Raw genomic sequence first — 20,314 nt, forward strand, 5'->3', positions numbered from 1 at the left:
AGTCTTAGTGACAAAGAGAAAATCCTGAAAGCAGCCCGAGAAAAGAAATCAGTAACATACAATGGTAAAAATATTAGATTGGCGGCAGACTTATCCACAGAGACCTGGCAGGCCAGAAAGAGCTGCCATGATATATTCAGAGCACTAAATGAGGAAAACATGCAGCCAAGAATACTCTATCCAGCTAGGCTATCATTGAAAATAGAAGGAGAGATCAAAAGCTTCCAGGACAAACAAAAACTGAAAGAATTTGCAAACACCAAACCAGCTCTACAGGAAATATTGAAAGGGGTCCTCTAAGCAAAGAGAGAGCCTAAAAGTAGTAGATCAGAAAGGTACAGAGACAATATACAGTAACAGTCACCTTACAGGCTACTAATGGCACTAAATTCATATCTCTCAATAGTTACCCTGAATGTTAATGGGCTAAATGCCCCAATCAAAAGACACAGGGTATCAGAATGGATAAAAAAACAAAACCCATCAGTATGTTGCCTACAAGAAACTCATTTTAGACGCGAAGACACCTCCAGATTGAAAGTGAGGGGGTGGAAAACAATTTACCATGCTAATGGGCATCAGAAGAAAGCTGGGGTGGCAATCCTTATATCAGATCAATTAGATTTTAAGCCAAAGACTATCATAAGAGATGAGGAAGGACACTATATCCTACTCAAAGGGTCTGTCCAACAAGAAGATCTAACCATTTTAAATATCTATGCCCCTAACGTGGGAGCAGCCAACTATATCAACCAATTAATAACAAAATCAAAGAAACACATCAATAATAATACCATAATAGTAGGGGACTTTAACACTCCCCTCACTGAAATGGACAGATCATCCAAGCAAAAGATCAACAAGGAAATAAAGGCCTTAAATGACACACTGGACCAGATGGACATCACAGATATATTCAGAACATTTCATCCCAAAGCAACAGAATACACATTCTTCTCTAGTGCACATGGAACCTTCTCCAGAATAGATCACATCCTGGGTCACAAATCAGGTCTCAACCGGTATCAAAAGATTAGGATCATTCCCTGCATATTTTCAGACCACAATGCTCTGAAGCTAGAACTCAATCACAAGACGAAAGCTGGAAAGAACCCAAATACATGGAGACTAAACAGCATCCTTCTAAAGAATGAATGGGTCAACCAGGAAATTAAAGAAGAATTGAAAAACTTCATGGAAACAAATGATAATGAAAACACAACAGTTCAAAATCTGTGGGACACAGCAAAGGCAGTCCTGAGAGGAAAATATATAGCGGTACAAGCCTTTCTCAAGAATCAAGAAAGGTCTCAAATACACAACCTAACCCTACGCATAAAGGAGCTGGAGAAAGAACAAGAAAGAAACCCTAAACCCAACAGGAGAAGAGAAATCATAAAGATCAGAGCAGAAATCAATGAAATAGAAACCAAAAAAAACAATAGAAAAAATCAATGAAACTAGGAGCTGGTTCTTTGAAAGAATCAATAGGATTGATAAACCCCTGGCCAGACTCATCAAAAAGAAAAGAGAAAGGACCCAAATCAATAAAATCATGAATGAAAGAGGAGAGATCACAACTAACACCCAAGAAATACAGAAAATTATAAGAACATACTATGAGCAACTCTACGCCAACAAATTGGCCAATCTGGAAGAAATGGATGCATTCCTAGAGACATATAAACTACCACAACTGAACCAGGAAGAAATAGAAAACCTGAACAGGCCCATAACCAGTAAGGAGATTGAAACAGTCATCCAAAATCTCCAAACAAACAAAAGCCCAGGGCCAGACGGCTTCCCAGGGGAATTCTACCAAACATTTAAAGAAGAACTCATTCCTATTCTCCTGAAACTGTTCCAAAAAATAGAAATGGAAGGAAAACTTCCAAACTCATTTTATGAGGCCAGCATCACCTTGATCCCAAAACCAGACAAGGATCCCACCAAAAAAGAGAACTACAGACCAATATCCTTGATGAACACAGACGCAAAAATTCTCGCCAAAATACTAGCCAATAGGATTCAACAGTACATTAAAAGGATTATTCACCACGATCAAGTGGGATTTATTCCAGGGCTGCAGGGTTGGTTCAACATCCGCAAATCAATCAATGTGATAGAACACATTAATAAAAGAAAGAACAAGAACCATATGATCCTCTCAATAGATGCTGAAAAAGCATTTGACAAAGTACAGCATCCCTTCCTGATCAAAACTCTTCAAAGCGTAGGGATAGAGGGCACATACCTCAATATTATCAAAGCCATCTATGAAAAACCCACCGCAAATATCATTCTCAATGGAGAAAAACTGAAAGCTTTTCCGTTAAGGTCAGGAACATGGCAGGGATGTCCATTATCACCACTGCTATTCAACATAGTATTAGAAGTCCTAGCCTCAGCAATCAGACAACAAAAAGAAATTAAAGGCATCCAAATTGGTAAAGAAGAAGTTAAACTATCACTCTTCGCAGATGATATGATACTATATGTGGAAAACCCAAAAGACTCCACTCCAAAACTGCTAGAACTTGTACAGGAATTCAGTAAAGTGTCAGGATATAAAATCAATGCACAGAAATCAGTTGCATTTCTGTACACCAACAACAAGACTGAAGAAAGAGAAATTAAGGAGTCAATCCCATTTACAATTGTACCCAAAACTATAAGATACCTAGGAATAAACCTAACCAAAGAGACTAAGAATCTATACACAGAAAATTATAAAGTACTCATGAAAGAAATTGAGGAAGACACAAAAAAATGGAAAAATGTTCCATGCTCCTGGATTGGAAGAATAAATATTGTGAAAATGTCTATGCTACCTAAAGCAATCTACACATTTAATGCAATCCCTATCAAAATACCATCCATTTTTTTCAAAGAAATGGAACAAATAATCCTAAAATTTATATGGAACCAGAAAAGACCTCGAATAGCCAAAGGAATATTGAAGAACAAAGTCAAAGTTGGTGGCATCACAATTCCGGACTTCAAGCTCTATTACAAAGCTGTCATCATCAAGACAGCATGGTACTGGCACAAAAACAGACACATAGACCAGTGGAACAGAATAGAGAGCCCAGAAATCGACCCTCAACTCTATGGTCAACTAATCTTCGACAAAGCAGGAAAGAATGTCCAATGGAAAAAAGACAGCCTCTTCAATAAATGGTGCTGGGAAAATTGGACAGCCACATGCAGAAAAATGAAATTGGACCACTTCCTTACACCACACACGAAAATAGACTCCAAATGGATGAAGGACCTCAATGTGAGAAAGGAATCCATCCAAATCCTTGAGGAGAACGCAGGCAGCAACCTCTTCGACCTCAGCCGCAGCAACATCTTCCTAGGAACAACGGCAAAGGCAAGGGAAGCAAGGGCGAAAATGAACTATTGGGATTTCATCAAGATCAAAAGCTTTTGCACAGCAAAGGAAACAGTTAACAAAACCAAAAGACAGCTGACAGAATGGGAGAAGATATTTGCAAACGACATATCAGATAAAGGGCTAGTATCCAAAATCTATAAGGAACTTATCAAACTCAACACCCAAAGAACAAACAATCCAATCAAGAAATGGGCAGAGGACATGAACAGACATTTCTGCAAAGAAGACATCCAGATGGCCAACAGACACATGAAAAAGTGCTCCACGTCACTCGGCATCAGGGAAATACAAATCAAAACCACAATGAGATATCACCTCACACCAGTCAGAATGGCTAAAATTAACAAGTCAGGAAATGACAGATGCTGGCGAGGATGCGGAGAAAGGGGAACCCTCCTCCACTGTTGGTGGGAATGCAAGCTGGTGCAACCACTCTGGAAAACAGCATGGAGGTTCCTCAAAATGTTGAAAACAGAACTACCCTATGACCCAGCAATTGCACTACTGGGTATTTACCCTAAAGATACAAACATAGTGATCTGAAGGGGCACGTGTACCCGAATGTTTATAGCAGCAATGTCTACAATAGCCAGACTATGGAAAGAACCTAGATGTCCATCAACAGATGAATGGATCAAGAAGATGTGGTATATATACACAATGGAATACTATGCAGCCATCAAAAGAAATGAAATCTTGCCATTTGCGACGACGTGGATGGAACTAGAGCGTATCATGCTTAGTGAAATAAGTCCATCGGAAAAAGACAACTATCATATGATCTCCCTGATATGAGGACATGGAGAAGCAACATGGGGGGGTAGGGGGATAGGAGAAGAATAAATGAAACAAGATGGGATTGGGAGGGAGACAAACCATAAATGACTCTTAATCTCACAAAACAAACTGGGGGTTGCTGGGGGGAGGTGGGATTGGGAGAGGGGGAGCGGGCTATGGACATTGGGGAGGGGAGGCGAACCATAAGAGACTATGGACTCTGAAAAACAACCTGAGGGTTTTGAAGGGTCAGGGGTGGGAGGTTGGGGGAACAGGTGGTGGGTGATGGGGAGGGCACATTTTGCATGGAGCACTGGGTGTTGTGCAAAAAGAATGAATACTGTTACGCTGAAAAAAATAAATAAATAAAAAGGGAAAAAAAAAAAAAAGAACAGCTATAGCCACATTTGAATTGGGCATCGGGAAGTGCCATGATACCATTCTGGTTTTTGGTGTAATCAAAGATTCTGATGAATAAAGACTGGATGGCAAATACACACACACACACACACACACACACACAAATACATATATGTATATATAAACTTTTCATTTCTTCTTTATTTCCAGGTTTTTATCTTTCTCCAGGCAGTGCCCCTGGTTGCCTGCCATGTTCATGCCATGTAACAGGTGCTGTTCATCACATCTGTAATAGCCTAACTGGTCAGTGCCTTTGCCAAGACACTTCCATTGCTGGACAAAGTTGTGACCATTGTAGAGACCTTTACTTTGGATTTGATCCTCAGACTGGAAGGTAAATATTTTTAATAATATTTAAATATATGTATTGAATTATATTTGTAATTACTTTATCTCCTAACAATGATTTTTTTCTCTTTTTTCTTTTTGTAAAAAGCAGTATTTTCTGTTCTCCCTAGTTTGTTGATATATTTTTGAATCTTTGATGCCTACATTTCTTGAGCATAATAGTAATCTTTGAATATTTCCTAGAGTTCCAATGTATAGGTTGCTGTATGTTAATAGACGTCCCTCGTATTAAGGTCTGGGAATATTTAACTAGATAAAATTTATTTTCCTCAAAGAACTTGCAATTTGGATGGAGAAAGACAGGTAGAGAAATAGCCATAGAAGTAAATATGCGTGCGTGCACGCACTCGCGCGCGCGCGCACACACACACACAATCAGGGTTGGGCTACACAGTGTATGTATATAGAACCTTGATGTGACCCCTGAATTTATTGCTCATTTATTTATTAATTTACTGCATCCATTTATGTTGTCCTTGCCTTTCTAATTTACATTTAAAGACTAGTAGGGGGAAAAAGAGAAAAAAAATAAAGATCAGGAGATTAAAATGTATTTTTGTATTTTGATAGATCTTTTCCTAATGTGTAAACTACGTTTTGGAAAATGAATTACCCACTTTTCAAAATTACACGGTCTTTAATGTCGTACTTGTTCCCTGTGTATCTATGGGCATTTATTTTCATGCCTGTGTGCTCACTGCTCTATTTTTGAAAATGTGCTGGATTGCCTATTCCATGTGTGTTTTTTGGGTTCAGTCAGATTATAAATTTGTCTAGGGTTGGGACTATATCCATGAATTCTTTGGCATTCCTATCCCCAAGTAATAGTATTATGGTCTGTACACACCAATCAAAGCTGTTTCTCAATATGCCTGTGTGTATTTATAAATATAATTGCTAATTAGTCAAGGGTTTGAGATTATCTGGGCTCTTTTCAACTCATTGTCCCCTGCTGCCTGCCTTTTGGCTGTTACACTCTTCATTAACACCTCGATTAGGGTTTAGACAGGGTGACAGTGTAAATTATTGAAAAAGAATTCAAAACTAGTGCATTTGGCTTTCTACTAAAATCCAGTGTGATTTAAAATCTTTCACATGACATTTAAAATATTTATTAAGACAATTCTTGCTGTTATTACATACCTTTTTTTTGTTGTTGTTGTTTTTAATCCATGCTGTTCCACTTCAGTTACCATTGGAAGGAATATCATCTTGATGGTCTGAAAGCATTATTATTCCTTTCTACAGATTCTAAATCATTCTGAATGAGTACAGAAAACACATGGTAGAGTAAATGTTAAATAAAAAGGATAGCCTGGATTTTGTAGTAAAATTAAGTACAGTTATTGTACATATTATCTCCTCTCTGTACTTTTTATTGGAAAACCATCTAACAAATTCCCTAGATAGAATTCTTTTTTTTCAATTTTAATTTTTTATTTTTTAAAATTTCTTTTCAGTGTTCCAGCATTCATTGTTTATGCCCCACACCCAGTGCTCCATGCAATATGTGCCCTCCTTAATACCCACCGTCAGGCTCACTCAACCTCCCACTCCGCTCCCCTCCAAAACTTTGTTTCTCAGAGTCCATGGTCTCTCACGGTTTGTCTCCCCCTCCAATTTCCCTCAACTCCCCTCTCCTCTTTATCTCTCCATGTCCTCCATGTTATTCCTTATGCTCCACAAATAAGCAAAACCAAATGACAATTGACTCTCTCTGCTTAACTTATTTCATTCAGCATAATCTCTTCCAGTCCTGTCTATGTTGATACAAAAGTTGAGGATTCATCCTTTCTGATGGAGGCATAATACTCCATAGTGTATATGGACCACATCTTCTTTATCCATTCGTCTATTGAAGGGCATCTTGGTCCTTTCCACAGTTTGGTGACTGTGGTCATTGCTGCTATGAACATTGGGGTGCAGATGGCCCTTCTTTTCACTACAGCAGTATCTTTGGGGGTAAATACCCAGTAGTACAATTGCAGGGTCATAGGGAAGCTCTATTTTTAATTTCTTAAGGAATCTCCACAGTTTTCCAAAGTGGCTGTACCAACTTGCATTCCCACCAACAGTGTAAGAGGGTTCCCCTTTCTCCACATCCTCTCCAACACACGTTGTTTCCTGTCTTGTTACTTTTGGCCATTCTAACTGGTGTAAGGTGATATCTCAATGTGGTTTTGATTTGAATCTCCCTGATGGCTCGTGATGATGAACATTTTTTCATGTGCCTGTTAGCCATTTGTAGTTGGGATTCTTACATTGGTTTGTTTCACTCTTGTCTACCTCTAACTTTAGGTTTCTTATATTTTCCATAGTCTTTCTGACAACATTTAATTACCAGAGAAAACTATTCCCCCAATCTACTCTCCTCCTTGGAATATTCATGCCCATCTATGGCGTTTTGTGCCAGTCTCTTACCCATTTCCTTTCTACTGGTCCCCCTGCTGTTTTTCTCATTGTTACCACCCAAATCCCTTATTTATGGCCAGATTTATGATGGTCTCAGCTTTTTCACTTAACTTTATTTAAGTGACCCTGATTTCTTCAAAGAAGTTGTCTTTTATATGCTATTCAAAGTTCTTAGATTCAGGTTGACTTTTACCCTTTCTGCTTCCCTCTAGTTTAAATTTATCTACTTATCCTAGTCCCCACCCAAGTCAAACTCAGGATCAAGAATTATTTAAGAACAGTGTTCTATCACCTATCACTCTGTAGAAGGACTCACTAACACTGGTATTGGAGTCCCTGGATTAACTGGGGGAAAAAATTGGTAATAGCTGGGTTTAAATGTTAACCTAAATTGATGAGGAATGGGGAGAGCCAAAAAAACCCAAAAATCAACAAAACAAAACAAAAAAGAAAAACAACAAAAAAACCATATAAACTACATTATTAGAAGGTGCTGAGGTGGAAATCAAGAAGGCAAAGCTCAGTAAAATAAAAGGGTTGCGTGTAGGCTGGAGTTTTGGAGACTTCCAAGTTTCCATTCACTGAGAACTTTATCAGAGGGATGATCTTTTTCCCCCTCACCTCTCATTCATTTAATTACCATTCCAGCAGCCAATTTTCATGAACATAACCAGGTTTTGTTTTGTTTTGTTTTTGATCACTTGGCACTTCCTTACTTCTCACGTCTTCCGAATCGTAGAAATTCTTCTCTGTGAATATATCACATCTTTCCAGTCCTCTTGTCTCTGAATTCCCTCATAATTGGCTCCCAACTTCTCTCAAACCTCTCATCCATTACCCCTACCTAATGTTCTTGATCATCCCCATTCCTCTTTCTCATCTTCTACGCCTACTCTGAGGCAAAACCACCTTAATCTAGATTCTCTTGAGTAATCTGAGTATTAAGAGCTCTTCTTTCTGCTGTACTGTGGGTCAGCTCCAGGGATGATGCACTTGCTTCTGCCCTGCGGCTGGAAGGACTTCAAGATCAAGTGTCTGTGCTGACTGGAAATACTGCCATGCATTTGCTTCTCATCCTTGTGCTTTCTCTCCCTCTTCAAGCTATTGCCAGTCTCTTCAATCCTTGTCCTTGCTCTAATCTTGTCCTCTGCTTCATAGGCTAAACAGACAGAACCAGGCATAACTACCTCCAGATTATCTTCTCTCCAGCTCCAACTTGTCTACACTGTCAAACATGCTCAATTTTAAATCTAGTCTTAGAAGAAAACAACATAAAATTTTTTTTAGCTCACTTTTAAATTTCTTTATTGAAGAATAATTGACACACAATATTGTGTTCATTTCAGAGGTACAATAATTATTCTATATTTATAATGGTTACAAAATGCTCACCTCAGTAAGAATAGTTACCATTTGTCACCATACAAAGTTGTTACATATTATCGTCTATTTTCCCTATGCTGTACAGTACCTCCCATGTCTTAACTATTTTGTAGCTAGAGGATTGTACCTCTGAATACCTTGCACCCATTTTGTCCCTCCCCCACACCTCTTCCCCTCTGGTAACCATCAGTTTGTTCTTTGTTTCTATGAGACTGTTTCTGTTTTGTTTACCTGTTTTGTTTTCCAGATATCACCTAAGAAAAGTAAATAATGCAGTGGTGAACATAGGAGTACATAAATCTTTGCAAATTCATGTTTTCATTTTTGGGAGGGGACAATGCCTAGAAGCAGAATTGCTGGCTTGTATGATTATTTCACTGTTAATTTTTTGAGGAACCTCTATACTGTTTTCCACAGTGGCTTCCCCAATCTACATTCCCACCAACAGTGAACAAGGGTTCCCTGTTCTCTTACATCTTCACCAACACTTCTTATTTTCTGTCTTTTTTTTTTTACACTTTATTTATTTTTCACCATAACAGTATTCATTCTTTTTGCACAACACCCAGTGCTCCATGCAAAACGTGACCTCCCCATTACCCACCACCTGTTCCCCCAACCTCCCACCCCTGACCCTTCAAAACCCTCAGGTTGTTTTCAGAGTCCATAGTCTCTTATGGTTCGCCTCCCCTTCCAATTTTTTTTTTATAAACATATAATGTATTTTTATCCCCAGGTGTACAGGTCTGTGAATCGCCAGGTTTACACACTTCACAGCACTCACGATAGCACATACCCTCCCCAATGTCCATAACCCCCTCCCCCTCTCCCAACCCCACCTCCGCCCAGCAACCCCCAGTTTGTTTTGTGAGATTAAGAGTCATTTATGGTTTGTCTCCCTCCCAATCCCCTCTTGTTTCATTTATTCTTCTCCTATCCCCCTAACCCCCCATGTTGCTTCTCCATGTCCTCATATCAGGGAGATCATATGATAGTTGTCTTTCTCCGATTGACTTATTTCACTAAGCATGATACCCTCTAGTTCCATCCACGTCGTCGCAAATGGCAAGATTTCATTTCTTTTGATGGCTGCATAGTATTCCATTGTGTATATATACCACCTCTTCTTTATCCATTCATCTGTTGATGGACATCTAGGTTCTTTCCATAGTCTGGCTATTGTAGACATTGCTGCTATAAACATTCGGGTACACGTGCCCCTTTGGATCACTATGTTTGTATCTTTAGGGTAAATATCCAGTAGTGCAATTGCTGGGTCATAGGGTAGTTCTATTTTCAACATTTTGAGGAACCTCCATGCTGTTTTCCAGAGTGGTTGCACCAGCTTGCATTCCCATCAACAGTGTAGGAGGGTTCCCCTTTCTCCACATCCTCGCCAGCATCTGTCATTTCCTGACTTGTTAATTTTAGCCATTCTGACTGGTGTGAGGTGATATCTCATTGTTGTTTTGATTTGTATTTCCCTGATGCAGAGTGACGTGGAGCACTTTTTCATGTGTCTGTTGGCCATCTGGATGTCTTCTTTGCAGAAATGTCTGTTCATGTCCTCTGCCCATTTCTTGATTGGATTGTTTGTTCTTTGGGTGTTGAGTTTGATAAGTTCCTTATAGATTTTGGATACTAGCCCTTTATCTGATGTGTCGTTTGCAAATAACTTCTCCCATTCTGTCAGTTGTCTTTTGGTTTTGTTAACTGTTTCCTTTGCTGTGCAAAAGCTTTTGATCTTGATGAAATCCCAATAGTTCATTTTCGCCCTTGCTTCCCTTGCCTTTGCCGTTGTTCCTAGGAAGATGTTGCTGCAGCTGAGTTCGAAGAGGTTGCTGCCTGTGTTCTCCTCAAGGATTTGGATGGATTCCTTTCTCACATTGAGGTCCTTCATCCATTTTGAGTCTATTTTCGTGTGTGGTGTAAGGAAGTGGTCCAATTTCATTTTTCTGCATGTGACTGTCCAATTTTCCCAGCACCATTTGTTGAAGAGGCTGTCTTTTTTCCATTGGACATTCTTTCCTGCTTTGTCGAAGATTAGTTGACCATGGAGTTGAGGGTCGATTTCTGGGCTCTCTATTCTGTTCCACTGATCTATGCGTCTGTTTTTGTGCCAGTACCATGCTGTCTTGATGATGACAGCTTTGTAATAGAGCTTGAAGTCCGGAATTGTGATGCCACCAACTTTGGCTTTCTTTTTCAATATTCCTTTGGCTATTCGAGGTTTTTTCTGGTTCCATATAAATTTTAGGATTATTTGTTCCATTTCTTTTTTTTTTTTTTTAAAGATTTATTTTTTTGACAGATAGAGATCACAAGTAGGCAGAGAGGCAGGCAGAGAGAGAGAGAGGAGTAAGCAGGCTCCCAGACAAGCAGAGAGCCCGATGCGGGGCTCGATCCCAGGACCCTGGGATCATGACCTGAGCCGAAGGCAGAGGCTTTAACCCGCTGAGCCACCCAGGCGCCCCAGTTCCATTTCTTTGAAAAAAATGGATGGTATTTTGATAGGGATTGCATTAAATGTGTAGATTGCTTTAGGTAGCATAGACATTTTCACAATATTTATTCTTCCAATCCAGGAGAATGGAACATTTTCCCATTTCTTTGTGTCTTCCTCAATTTCTTTCATGAGTACTTTATAGTTTTCTGAGTATAGATTCTTAGCCTCTTTGGTTAGGTTTATTCTTAGGTATCTTATAGTTTTGGGTACAATTGTAAATGGGATTGACTCCTTAATTTCTCTTTCTTCTGTCTTGTTGTTGGTGTACAGAAATGCAACTGATTTCTGTGCATTGATTTTATATCTTGACACTTTACTGAATTCCTGTACAAGTTCTAGCAGTTTTGGAGTGGAGTCTTTTGGGTTTTCCACATATAGTATCATATCATCTGCGAAGAGTGATAGTTTGACTTCTTCTTTGCCAATTTGGATGCCTTTAATTTCTTTTTGTTGTCTGATTGCTGAGGCTAGGACTTCTAGTACTATGTTGAATAGCAGTGGTGATAATGGACATCCCTGCCATGTTCCTGACCTTAACGGAAAAGCTTTCAGTTTTTCTCCATTGAGAATGATATTTGTGGTGGGTTTTTGATAGATGGCTTTGATAATATTGAGGTATATGCCTTCTATCCCTACACTTTGAAGAGTTTTGATCAGGAAGGGATGCTGTACTTTGTCAAATGCTTTTTCAGCATCTATTGAGAGGATCATATGGTTCTTGTTCTTTCTTTTATTAATGTGTTCTATCACATTGATTGATTTGCGGATGTTGAACCAACCCTGCAGCCCTGGAATAAATCCCACTTGATCGTGGTGAATAATCCTTTTAATGTACTGTTGAATCCTATTGGCTAGTATTTTGGCGAGAATTTTTGCATCTGTGTTCATCAAGGATATTGGTCTGTAGTTCTCTTTTTTGGTGGGCTCCTTGTCTGGTTTTGGGATCAAGGTGATGCTGGCCTCATAAAATGAGTTTGGAAGTTTTCCTTCCATTTCTATTTTTTGGATCAGTTTCAGGAGAATAGGAATGAGTTCTTCTTTAAATGTTTGGTAGAATTCCCCTGGGAAGCCGTCTGGCCCTGGGCTTTTGTTTGTTTGGAGATTTTGGATGACTGTTTCAATCTCCTTACTGGTTATGGGCCTGTTCAGGTTTTCTATTTCTTCCTGGTTCAGTTGTGGTAGTTTATATGTCTCTAGGAATGCATCCATTTCTTCCAGATTGGCCAATTTGTTGGCGTAGAGTTGCTCATAGTATGTTCTTATAATTGTCTGTATTTCTTGGGTGTTAGTTGTGATCTCTCCTCTTTCATTCATGATTTTATTGATTTGGGTCCTTTCTCTTTTCTTTTTGATGAGTCTGGCCAGGGCTTTATCAATCTTATTGATTCTTTCAAAGAACCAGCTCCTAGTTTCATTGATTTTTTCTATTGTTTTTTTGGTTTCTATTTCATTGATGTCTGCTCTGATCTTTATGATTTCTCTTCTCCTGCTGGGTTTAGGGTTTCTTTCTTGTTCTTTCTCCAGCTCCTTTACGTGTAGGGTTAGGTTGTGTACTTGAGACCTTTCTTGTTTCTTGAGAAAGGCTTGTACCGCTATATATTTTCCTCTCAGGACTGCCTTTGCTGTGTCCCACAGATTTTGAACCATTGTGTTTTCATTATCATTTGTTTCCATGAATTTTTTCAATTCTTCTTTAATTTTCTGATTGACCCATTCATTCTTTAGAAGGATGCTGTTTAGTCTCCATGTATTTGGGTTCTTTCCAGCTTTCGTCTTGTGATTGAGTTCTAGCTTCAGAGCATTGTGGTCTGAAAATATGCAGGGAATGATCCTAATCTTTTGATACCAGTTGAGACCTGATTTGTGACCCAGGATGTGATCTATTCTGGAGAAGGTTCCATGTGCACTAGAGAAGAATGTGTATTCTGTTGCTTTGGGATGAAATGTTCTGAATATATCTGTGATGTCCATCTGGTCCAGTGTGTCATTTAAGGCCTTTATTTCCTTGTTGATCTTTTGCTTGGATGATCTGTCCATTTCAGTGAGGGGAGTGTTAAAGTCCCCTACTATTATTGTATTATTATTGATGTGTTTCTTTGATTTTGTTATTAATTGGTTGATATAGTTGGCTGCTCCCATGTTAGGGGCATAGATATTTAAAATTGTTAGACCTTCTTGTTGGACAGACCCTTTGAGTAGGATATAGTGTCCTTCCTCATCTCTTATTATAGTCTTTGGCTTAAAATCTAATTGATCTGATATAAGGATTGCCACCCCAGCTTTCTTCTGATGCCCATTAGCATGGTAAATTGTTTTCACCCCCTCACTTTAAATCTGGAGGTGTCTTCACGTCTAAAATGAGTTTCTTGTAGGCAACATACTGATGGGTTTTGTTTTTTTATCCATTCTGATACCCCGTGTCTTTTGATTGGGGCATTTAGCCCATTAACATTCAGGGTAACTATTGAGAGATATGAATTTAGTGCCATTATTAGCCTGTAAGGTGACTGTTACTGTATATTGTCTCTGTACCTTTCTGATCTACTACTTTTAGGCTCTCTCTTTGCTTAGAGGACCCCTTTCAATATTTCCTGTAGAGCTGGTTTGGTGTTTGCAAATTCTTTCAGTTTTTGTTTGTCCTGGAAGCTTTTGATCTCTCCTTCTATTTTCAATGATAGCCTAGCTAGATAGAGTATTCTTGGCTGCATGTTTTTCTCGTTTAGTGCTCTGAATATATCATGCCAGCTCTTTTTGGCCTGCCAGGTCTCTGTGGATAAGTCTGCTGCCAATCTAATATTTTTACCATTGTATGTTATAGGCTTCTTTTCCCGGGCTGCTTTCAGGATTTTCTCTTTGTCACTAAGACTTGTAAATTTTACTATTAGGTGATGGGGTGTGGACCTATTCTTGTTGACTTTGAGGGGGGTTCTCTGCATCTCCTGGATTTTGATGCTTGTTCCCTTTGCTATATTAGGGAAATTCTCTCCAGTAATTCTCTCCAATAGACCTTCTGCTCCCTTCTCTGTTTCTTCTTCTTCTGGAATCCCAATTATTCTAATGTTGTTCGTCTTATGGTGTCACTTATCTCTCGAATTCTCCCCTCATGGTCCAATAACTGTTTGTCCCTCTTTTGCTCGGCTTCTTTATATAATATATATATAATATATATATTTATATATATATATTATATACTTTTTAATATATATTATATACTTTTTTTATATTATATACTTTTATAATATAACTAATTCTTTCTTCTGCCTCATTTATCCTAGCAGTGAGAGCCTCCATTTTTGATTGCACCTCCTTAATAGCTTTTTTGATTTCTACTTGGTTAGATTTTAGTTCTTTAATTTCTCCAGAAAGGGCTTTTATATCTCCAGAGAGGTTTCTCTAATATCTTCCATGCTTTTTTCGAGCCTGGCTAGAACGTTCAGAATCGTCATTCTGAACTCTTGATCTGACATATTACCAATGTCTGTGTTGATTAGGTCCCTAGCCTTCGGTACTGTCTCTTGTTCTTTTGTTTGTGGTGATTTTTTCCGCCTTGTCATTTTGTCCAGATAAGAGGATATGAAGGATCAAATAAAATACTAGAAGGGTGGCAAAGACCCCAGAAAAATGCGCTGTAACCAAATCAGAAGAGACCCCAAATTGTGGGGGGGAAAAAGGGGATAAAAAGAGGTTCAGAAAAAAAAGGAAAAAAATTTAAAAAATAAATAAAGAAAAAATATAAAAGAGAAAGAAAAAATATATATATTTAGATAAACTAGTCATTAAATGTTAAAGAAAAGGGTAAAAGTTTTAAAAAATTTAGCAGAAGAAGAAAAAAGAAAAAAGAAAAAAATTGAAAAAAGAAAAAAAATTGAATTATCCGCAAGACTAAAGAATCATGGGGAGAAATCCATGAGTTCCGTGCTTTGCTTTCTCCTCCTCTGGAAATGCGCTGCTGTCTTAGGAATTGAACCTGCTTTACTTGATAGATGAACTTCGTCCTGGCTGGATATTTTGTTGATCTTCTGGGGGGAGGGGCCTGTTGTAGTGACTCTCAAGTGTCTTTGCCCGAGGCGGGATTGCACCGCCGTTACCGGGGGGCCAGACTAAGTAATCAGCTCGGGTTCGCTTTTGGGAGCTTCTGTTCCCTGAACGCTTTCCGTAGAGTTCTGGAGGACGGGAATGAAAATGGCAGCCTCCTAGTCTCTGGCCTGGAGGAGCCGAGAGCCTGGGGCCCCACTCCTCAGTGCACCCCCAGAGGACAGCACCCAATCACTCCCGTATCCCCAGTCTCTAGCCACGCTCCGAGCTCACCCAGCCCGCGACCAGTTCAAGGTAACCCCGAGCTGAGAGTTCAGTCCTCGGCTCTGTCTCTGTAGCCGGCTTCTCTGTTCTAATACCTGCGAGGTCTGCGACACTCTGACACCCCGATCCTTCTGTGACCCTGCAGGTGCTGGGGCCACGCTGACCCCACGTGGGCTTCACCCCGGTTTAGCCTCTGGAGCAATGTCCCCCAGTGGAACAGACTTTTAAAAGTCCTGATTTTGTGCTCCGTTGCTCCTCCACTTGCCGGGAACTGGCCCCTCTCACCACGGTCTATCTTCCCGTCGTTTTAGATTCACTTCTCCGCCAGTCCTACCTTTCAGAAAGTGGTTGATTTTCTGTTTCTAGAATTGCTATTCTTCTTCTCTTCGATCTCCCGTTGGATTTGTAGGTGTTTGCAATGTTTAGATAAGCTATCGAGCTGATCTCCTGCTACCTGATGTAGTTTCAGGCTGCTACTTCTCCGCCATCTTGACTCCTCCTCCTAAATTTTTTTTTTCCCATTTTATTTATTTTTTTCAGCATAACAGTATTCATTGTTTTTGCACAACACCCAGTGCTCCATGCAAAACGTGCCCTCCCTATTACCCACCACCTCTTCCCCCAACCTCCCACCCCTGACCCTTCACAACCCTCAGGTTTTTTTTCAGAGTCCATAGTCTCTTATGGTTCGCCTCCCCTCCCCAATGTCCATAGCCCCCTCCCCCTCTCCCAATCCCACCTCCCCCCAGCAACCCCCAGTTTGTTTTGTGAGATTAAGAGTCATTTATGGTTTGTCTCCCTCCCAATCCCATCTTGTTTCATTTATTCTTCTCCTAAAATTTTTAATGACATATTGCCTGTTCTTGATGTGTCCCCTCATGTTTTTCTTCCCTTGGTCTGTTCTCTATCTCCCCTTTACATCTCCTTCTTCCTCCCTCTGAACTTTACTCTGTCAAATCCTCCCCTTATTTTAACTTAAATCTCTCCCTCCTGGCTATATCATAACTATCTACAAATAGGCTCTTCATCCCCATCCCAAAGCCTCTTCTTTTGACTCTGCCCTTTCCTGTGAGCCCCAGAAGTTGATCTCTACGCTCTTACTCTTCTGCCACTTACTACCACTTACGAAGAGCAGTCTTTTTCTTCTGCATTTTCCCTACTTCTCATTAATTCCTCAGTCACCATATTGATTGCAAGTGTTAGCAGAATTTGCAAAGTGTGGACAGCAAAGAACTAGGTAGATGACTCTTAAAACACTCATCCAAATCAAAGAAAGTAAGATAGCCAGATAAAGTAGATAAAAACGGGTTAAGGAAAAGATAAGCTTAGAGAGAAGGGTTTCACTGGAGGGAGAAAGTAGGGGTCACTGGTGCCTCTCAGTGAGAGGTTCTTACTAGATGACTTGCAGGGTGATACGAGTCTCCCAAAGTTGAGACCAGTGGACTGATACATTTCTTAGATCTGAAAAAATCTGAATGAGGAGAGACAGTTTGTCAGGGCAATGCTCTGATCATTTTATACTCCCAAAGTTTTTCAGGTAAGGAAAGGAGTATAGTATTTGTTATGACTAGATAAGGTCTACAAGGAAGAGGGAAAACGTGGGGCTGGTTGTCTTAGCACATGGGGTTGGTTGTCTTAGCACTTGTGCAAAAGGCTAAAGAGCCCCAAGAAGAGAAATAGATGAGATTCTGGTGGGTTAAAAAATTCGTTAGCATCCAGTTGGAATAGAGATATATCTGAGTTCTCTAAAATTATAGGTGAGAGTTACGTAATAGAGGGAGAGAGATCAATAAAGAAATCACAAGAGTACAACCTCTAGTGAAGAGGTTTGTACACTGTGGGACCAGAGAAAGCACCCTGCTTTGGGTTTTGCTAGTCCTGGGAGCTCCTACCCCTCCTCTGGCCTATGCATGAGAGAAGAGGAGAGTAATAAAAAGAACAGTATTAAAACTCTACCTTCTCTGGTTGTAGACTTGCTGTTTTCATTACATCCTACTTAGAAAAAAAGGGAAGAAGCCTGTTCTTTAAATATCTATTCTTTGAAGATTGGAGTATTGACTAATATACTGGACTAGACATTTTATTGCCTGAATTTAGCCTATTTTTTTTCCTTTTGGCTTTATTGAGATGTAATTGACAAAAATATATATATTCAAAAGATCAGGGAAAGATGAGAGTAAAATTGATATACGATTGCTTCTTATGACTTCTGGTTTTTCAATGTAGCAATTGTTTTATTGCCCTCCCTATTTCTTAAAATTAGCTCTTTCTTTGGCCTCCAAGATCTTATCTCTTTGTCTTCTCTTTTCCTGGTTACTCCTCGTTAATCTGCCCATTCAGTTTACATATCTGTTTATGATTTCAGCCACTTTATAAACAAATCCCCAGTATATCCTCATCTATTCCAATCTCTGCCATGAGCTCTAGACCTATAGTTACCTGTCTCTTTGGGGTTTAAGTTTGCATGTCTCTCATTCTTAAAATAGACAACACAGAACTAATTCTCCCTTATGTTACTTTCTTCATTTCCTCCCAAAATGAAAATAAAAGTCTCAAGACATCTCATGCCATCATAATATTGGTGAAATGATATAAAACTTTAAATTTAAGTCACACCACCCATATGTGAGTGGGGCTCAGGATCCTCTCAGATTAGACAAGATTGGTTCTGATATTGAGCATAGCTTGCTACTAGAAAGAGCTATTGGAAGTAAGAGCTACCATATATAATGTAGCTTCTCTGAAATGAATAGAAAGAATAAAGCTTCCCATGACCATTTGAGGCTGAAGGAAATCAGTAGGATTTGTCCTCTGCTAAATCAGTCATATGGAATGTCTGTGCTTTGAGTTGACCCTTATATTCCACTGATGAGTTTGACTGTCTCTTTTCACTTTAACGTTGATAATCATTAGAGAAGAAATCTTCCAGCACAGAAGGTCATAGAGAAAGATATTTCAAAATGTGGCAATGAGAATTGCTTGAGTTCATACTTTTGCTCATCATTGAGAAGAGATAAAAATGGATTTTATTCTTTTTATGTTTTCCATTCCTTTCCTGAATGATATTGAAATCTCTTGTTGACTTCTGGCTGTTATTGTGTATATATACTAACACTGACTATTTTCGAAATGTGCACAAAAATGACTAAAATATATAGAATTCCATTTAGTAGAAGGAAATTTTTTTCTCGAAGGAAAAGTTCACTTATAGTTTAATATATAGACATATTGCATTGGAAAATAACTATTGATGTCCTGATGACTAATTTTTTTTGAGAAAGAAAGAAAGTCAACTAAAATCAATCAAATCTATTTTGAACTGTGGCAGGTACTGACAAATTTTTTTCACTAATTTCCAAAATTCTACAACAGATTATCAATATTTTATTTTTTAGCGAGGAGAAGATGCAAGTATCATTGTATCTCTTTCTTGATTTAGAAAATAAATTGACTTTCTCATCTGCTTTCTCCATGTATATAGTCAGGGGACCTTATTTAACCCTCCATGAAGTTCACCCATCAGCCCAGCTCTTCTCCGTTTTGTTTTGTTTTGTTTTGTTTATTGCATACACTTATGTTTCCTATAATTTTCCCTTGGTTTACTTTCTAGACTTTTCATATACTCTCAAGGGCAAAATAAATAAAATAGGTCCTCACCCTAAGCTGCAGCAAGAACAGTAAAAATCCACCAAATACAACAGTAACAGGCTAGATAATCATTTGCCTGTTTTCAACCAAGTGGTTCATTCTTCAAAAGTTACCTATCACAAAAAGGGGACATGGGTTTTAGAAAGCTGATCCAAGTGCAAAAATCACTCTATTCACCCCTGACATATAAAGCAAACATGATTTAATCAGTATTGAAAACAATGAAGCAAAAAAAGTTGGCCCACTGAAAAATCAATAAAGAAAAAAAAAGTATATCATATTTGTCTAAACCAAAAACAATGAGACAAAAATGGGCCACATGCAATTCATCTAGTTGGTACTTGAGACCCATATTAGACACACTATGCACTCTGGTACTGCCCTCAAACCTGACCTGTAAGTACAATTCTTCCTTCCCATGGTCAAGCCTAATCCATCCCATCACCTGGTACAGCACTGTTTCTCTTACATGCCATTCACACATCAGAGTCCCCCGAAGTTTCTCCTCTAATGACTTCTCTCTCTGTTCATTAGTTGTGTTTTGTCTTTTTGAACCTCAAGGAGCTAGGACCTGGAAGTGCCTCTACTGGTCTCTTACCAGCTGACACACACCAAACTGTAATTTTCCTCAGAGAGTGGGGAACTGGGATCTAGGCTGGCCAGAGAATCTAAAGGCTCACAGTCCTAAAACATACAGTGAAGTAAAAGTCTTCTATGACCACATTATTTTTGGTTTTACTGCAAACATTCTCCATTTGAACTCTGAATTATAGATCTTGTCTGTTAATCTTTTCACATGTGTATTTCCAATTGATCTCTATTGGTCTTTCTTTGAGAACCAGATCAATGACTTCAAATGAAAGCAGATAATTTACTTGGCAACTTATGTCTGTTCGTGGTGTGGGAATACTAGGGAACGTGCCTCACAGATTCATGCTCTAGGATGACTCTTTGTTAGACAGCTGGCTCTTTTCCAGGGTGATAGGAATAAAAGGGCTATGTACTTCTCATCATCTAGCGATCTAGTCATACCACAAAGTAGAGGCAGGGTTCCCAGGAAGAGAGCCAAACCCTTGAGCCTTACCCTTAAGACTGTCCCATTTGTTACCTTTGCCTTATTC

At 39.1% G+C, this 20,314-nt stretch overlaps 1 protein-coding gene across 1 annotated transcript in view; it reads left to right on the forward strand.

Moving 5' to 3' along the window:
* Window positions 1-20,314, forward strand: part of USH2A (usherin) — a 714,551-nt gene that overhangs the window by 147,920 nt on the left and 546,317 nt on the right. The window contains exon 13 of the mRNA XM_045983172.1: window positions 4,748-4,931. Within this exon, the coding sequence (XP_045839128.1) occupies window positions 4,748-4,931 (184 nt within the window). The remainder of the gene's footprint in view (window positions 1-4,747; window positions 4,932-20,314) is intronic.

Source organism: Meles meles, chromosome 17 (genome assembly GCF_922984935.1).
Source record: "Meles meles chromosome 17, mMelMel3.1 paternal haplotype, whole genome shotgun sequence".
NCBI lineage: Eukaryota > Metazoa > Chordata > Mammalia > Carnivora > Mustelidae > Meles > Meles meles.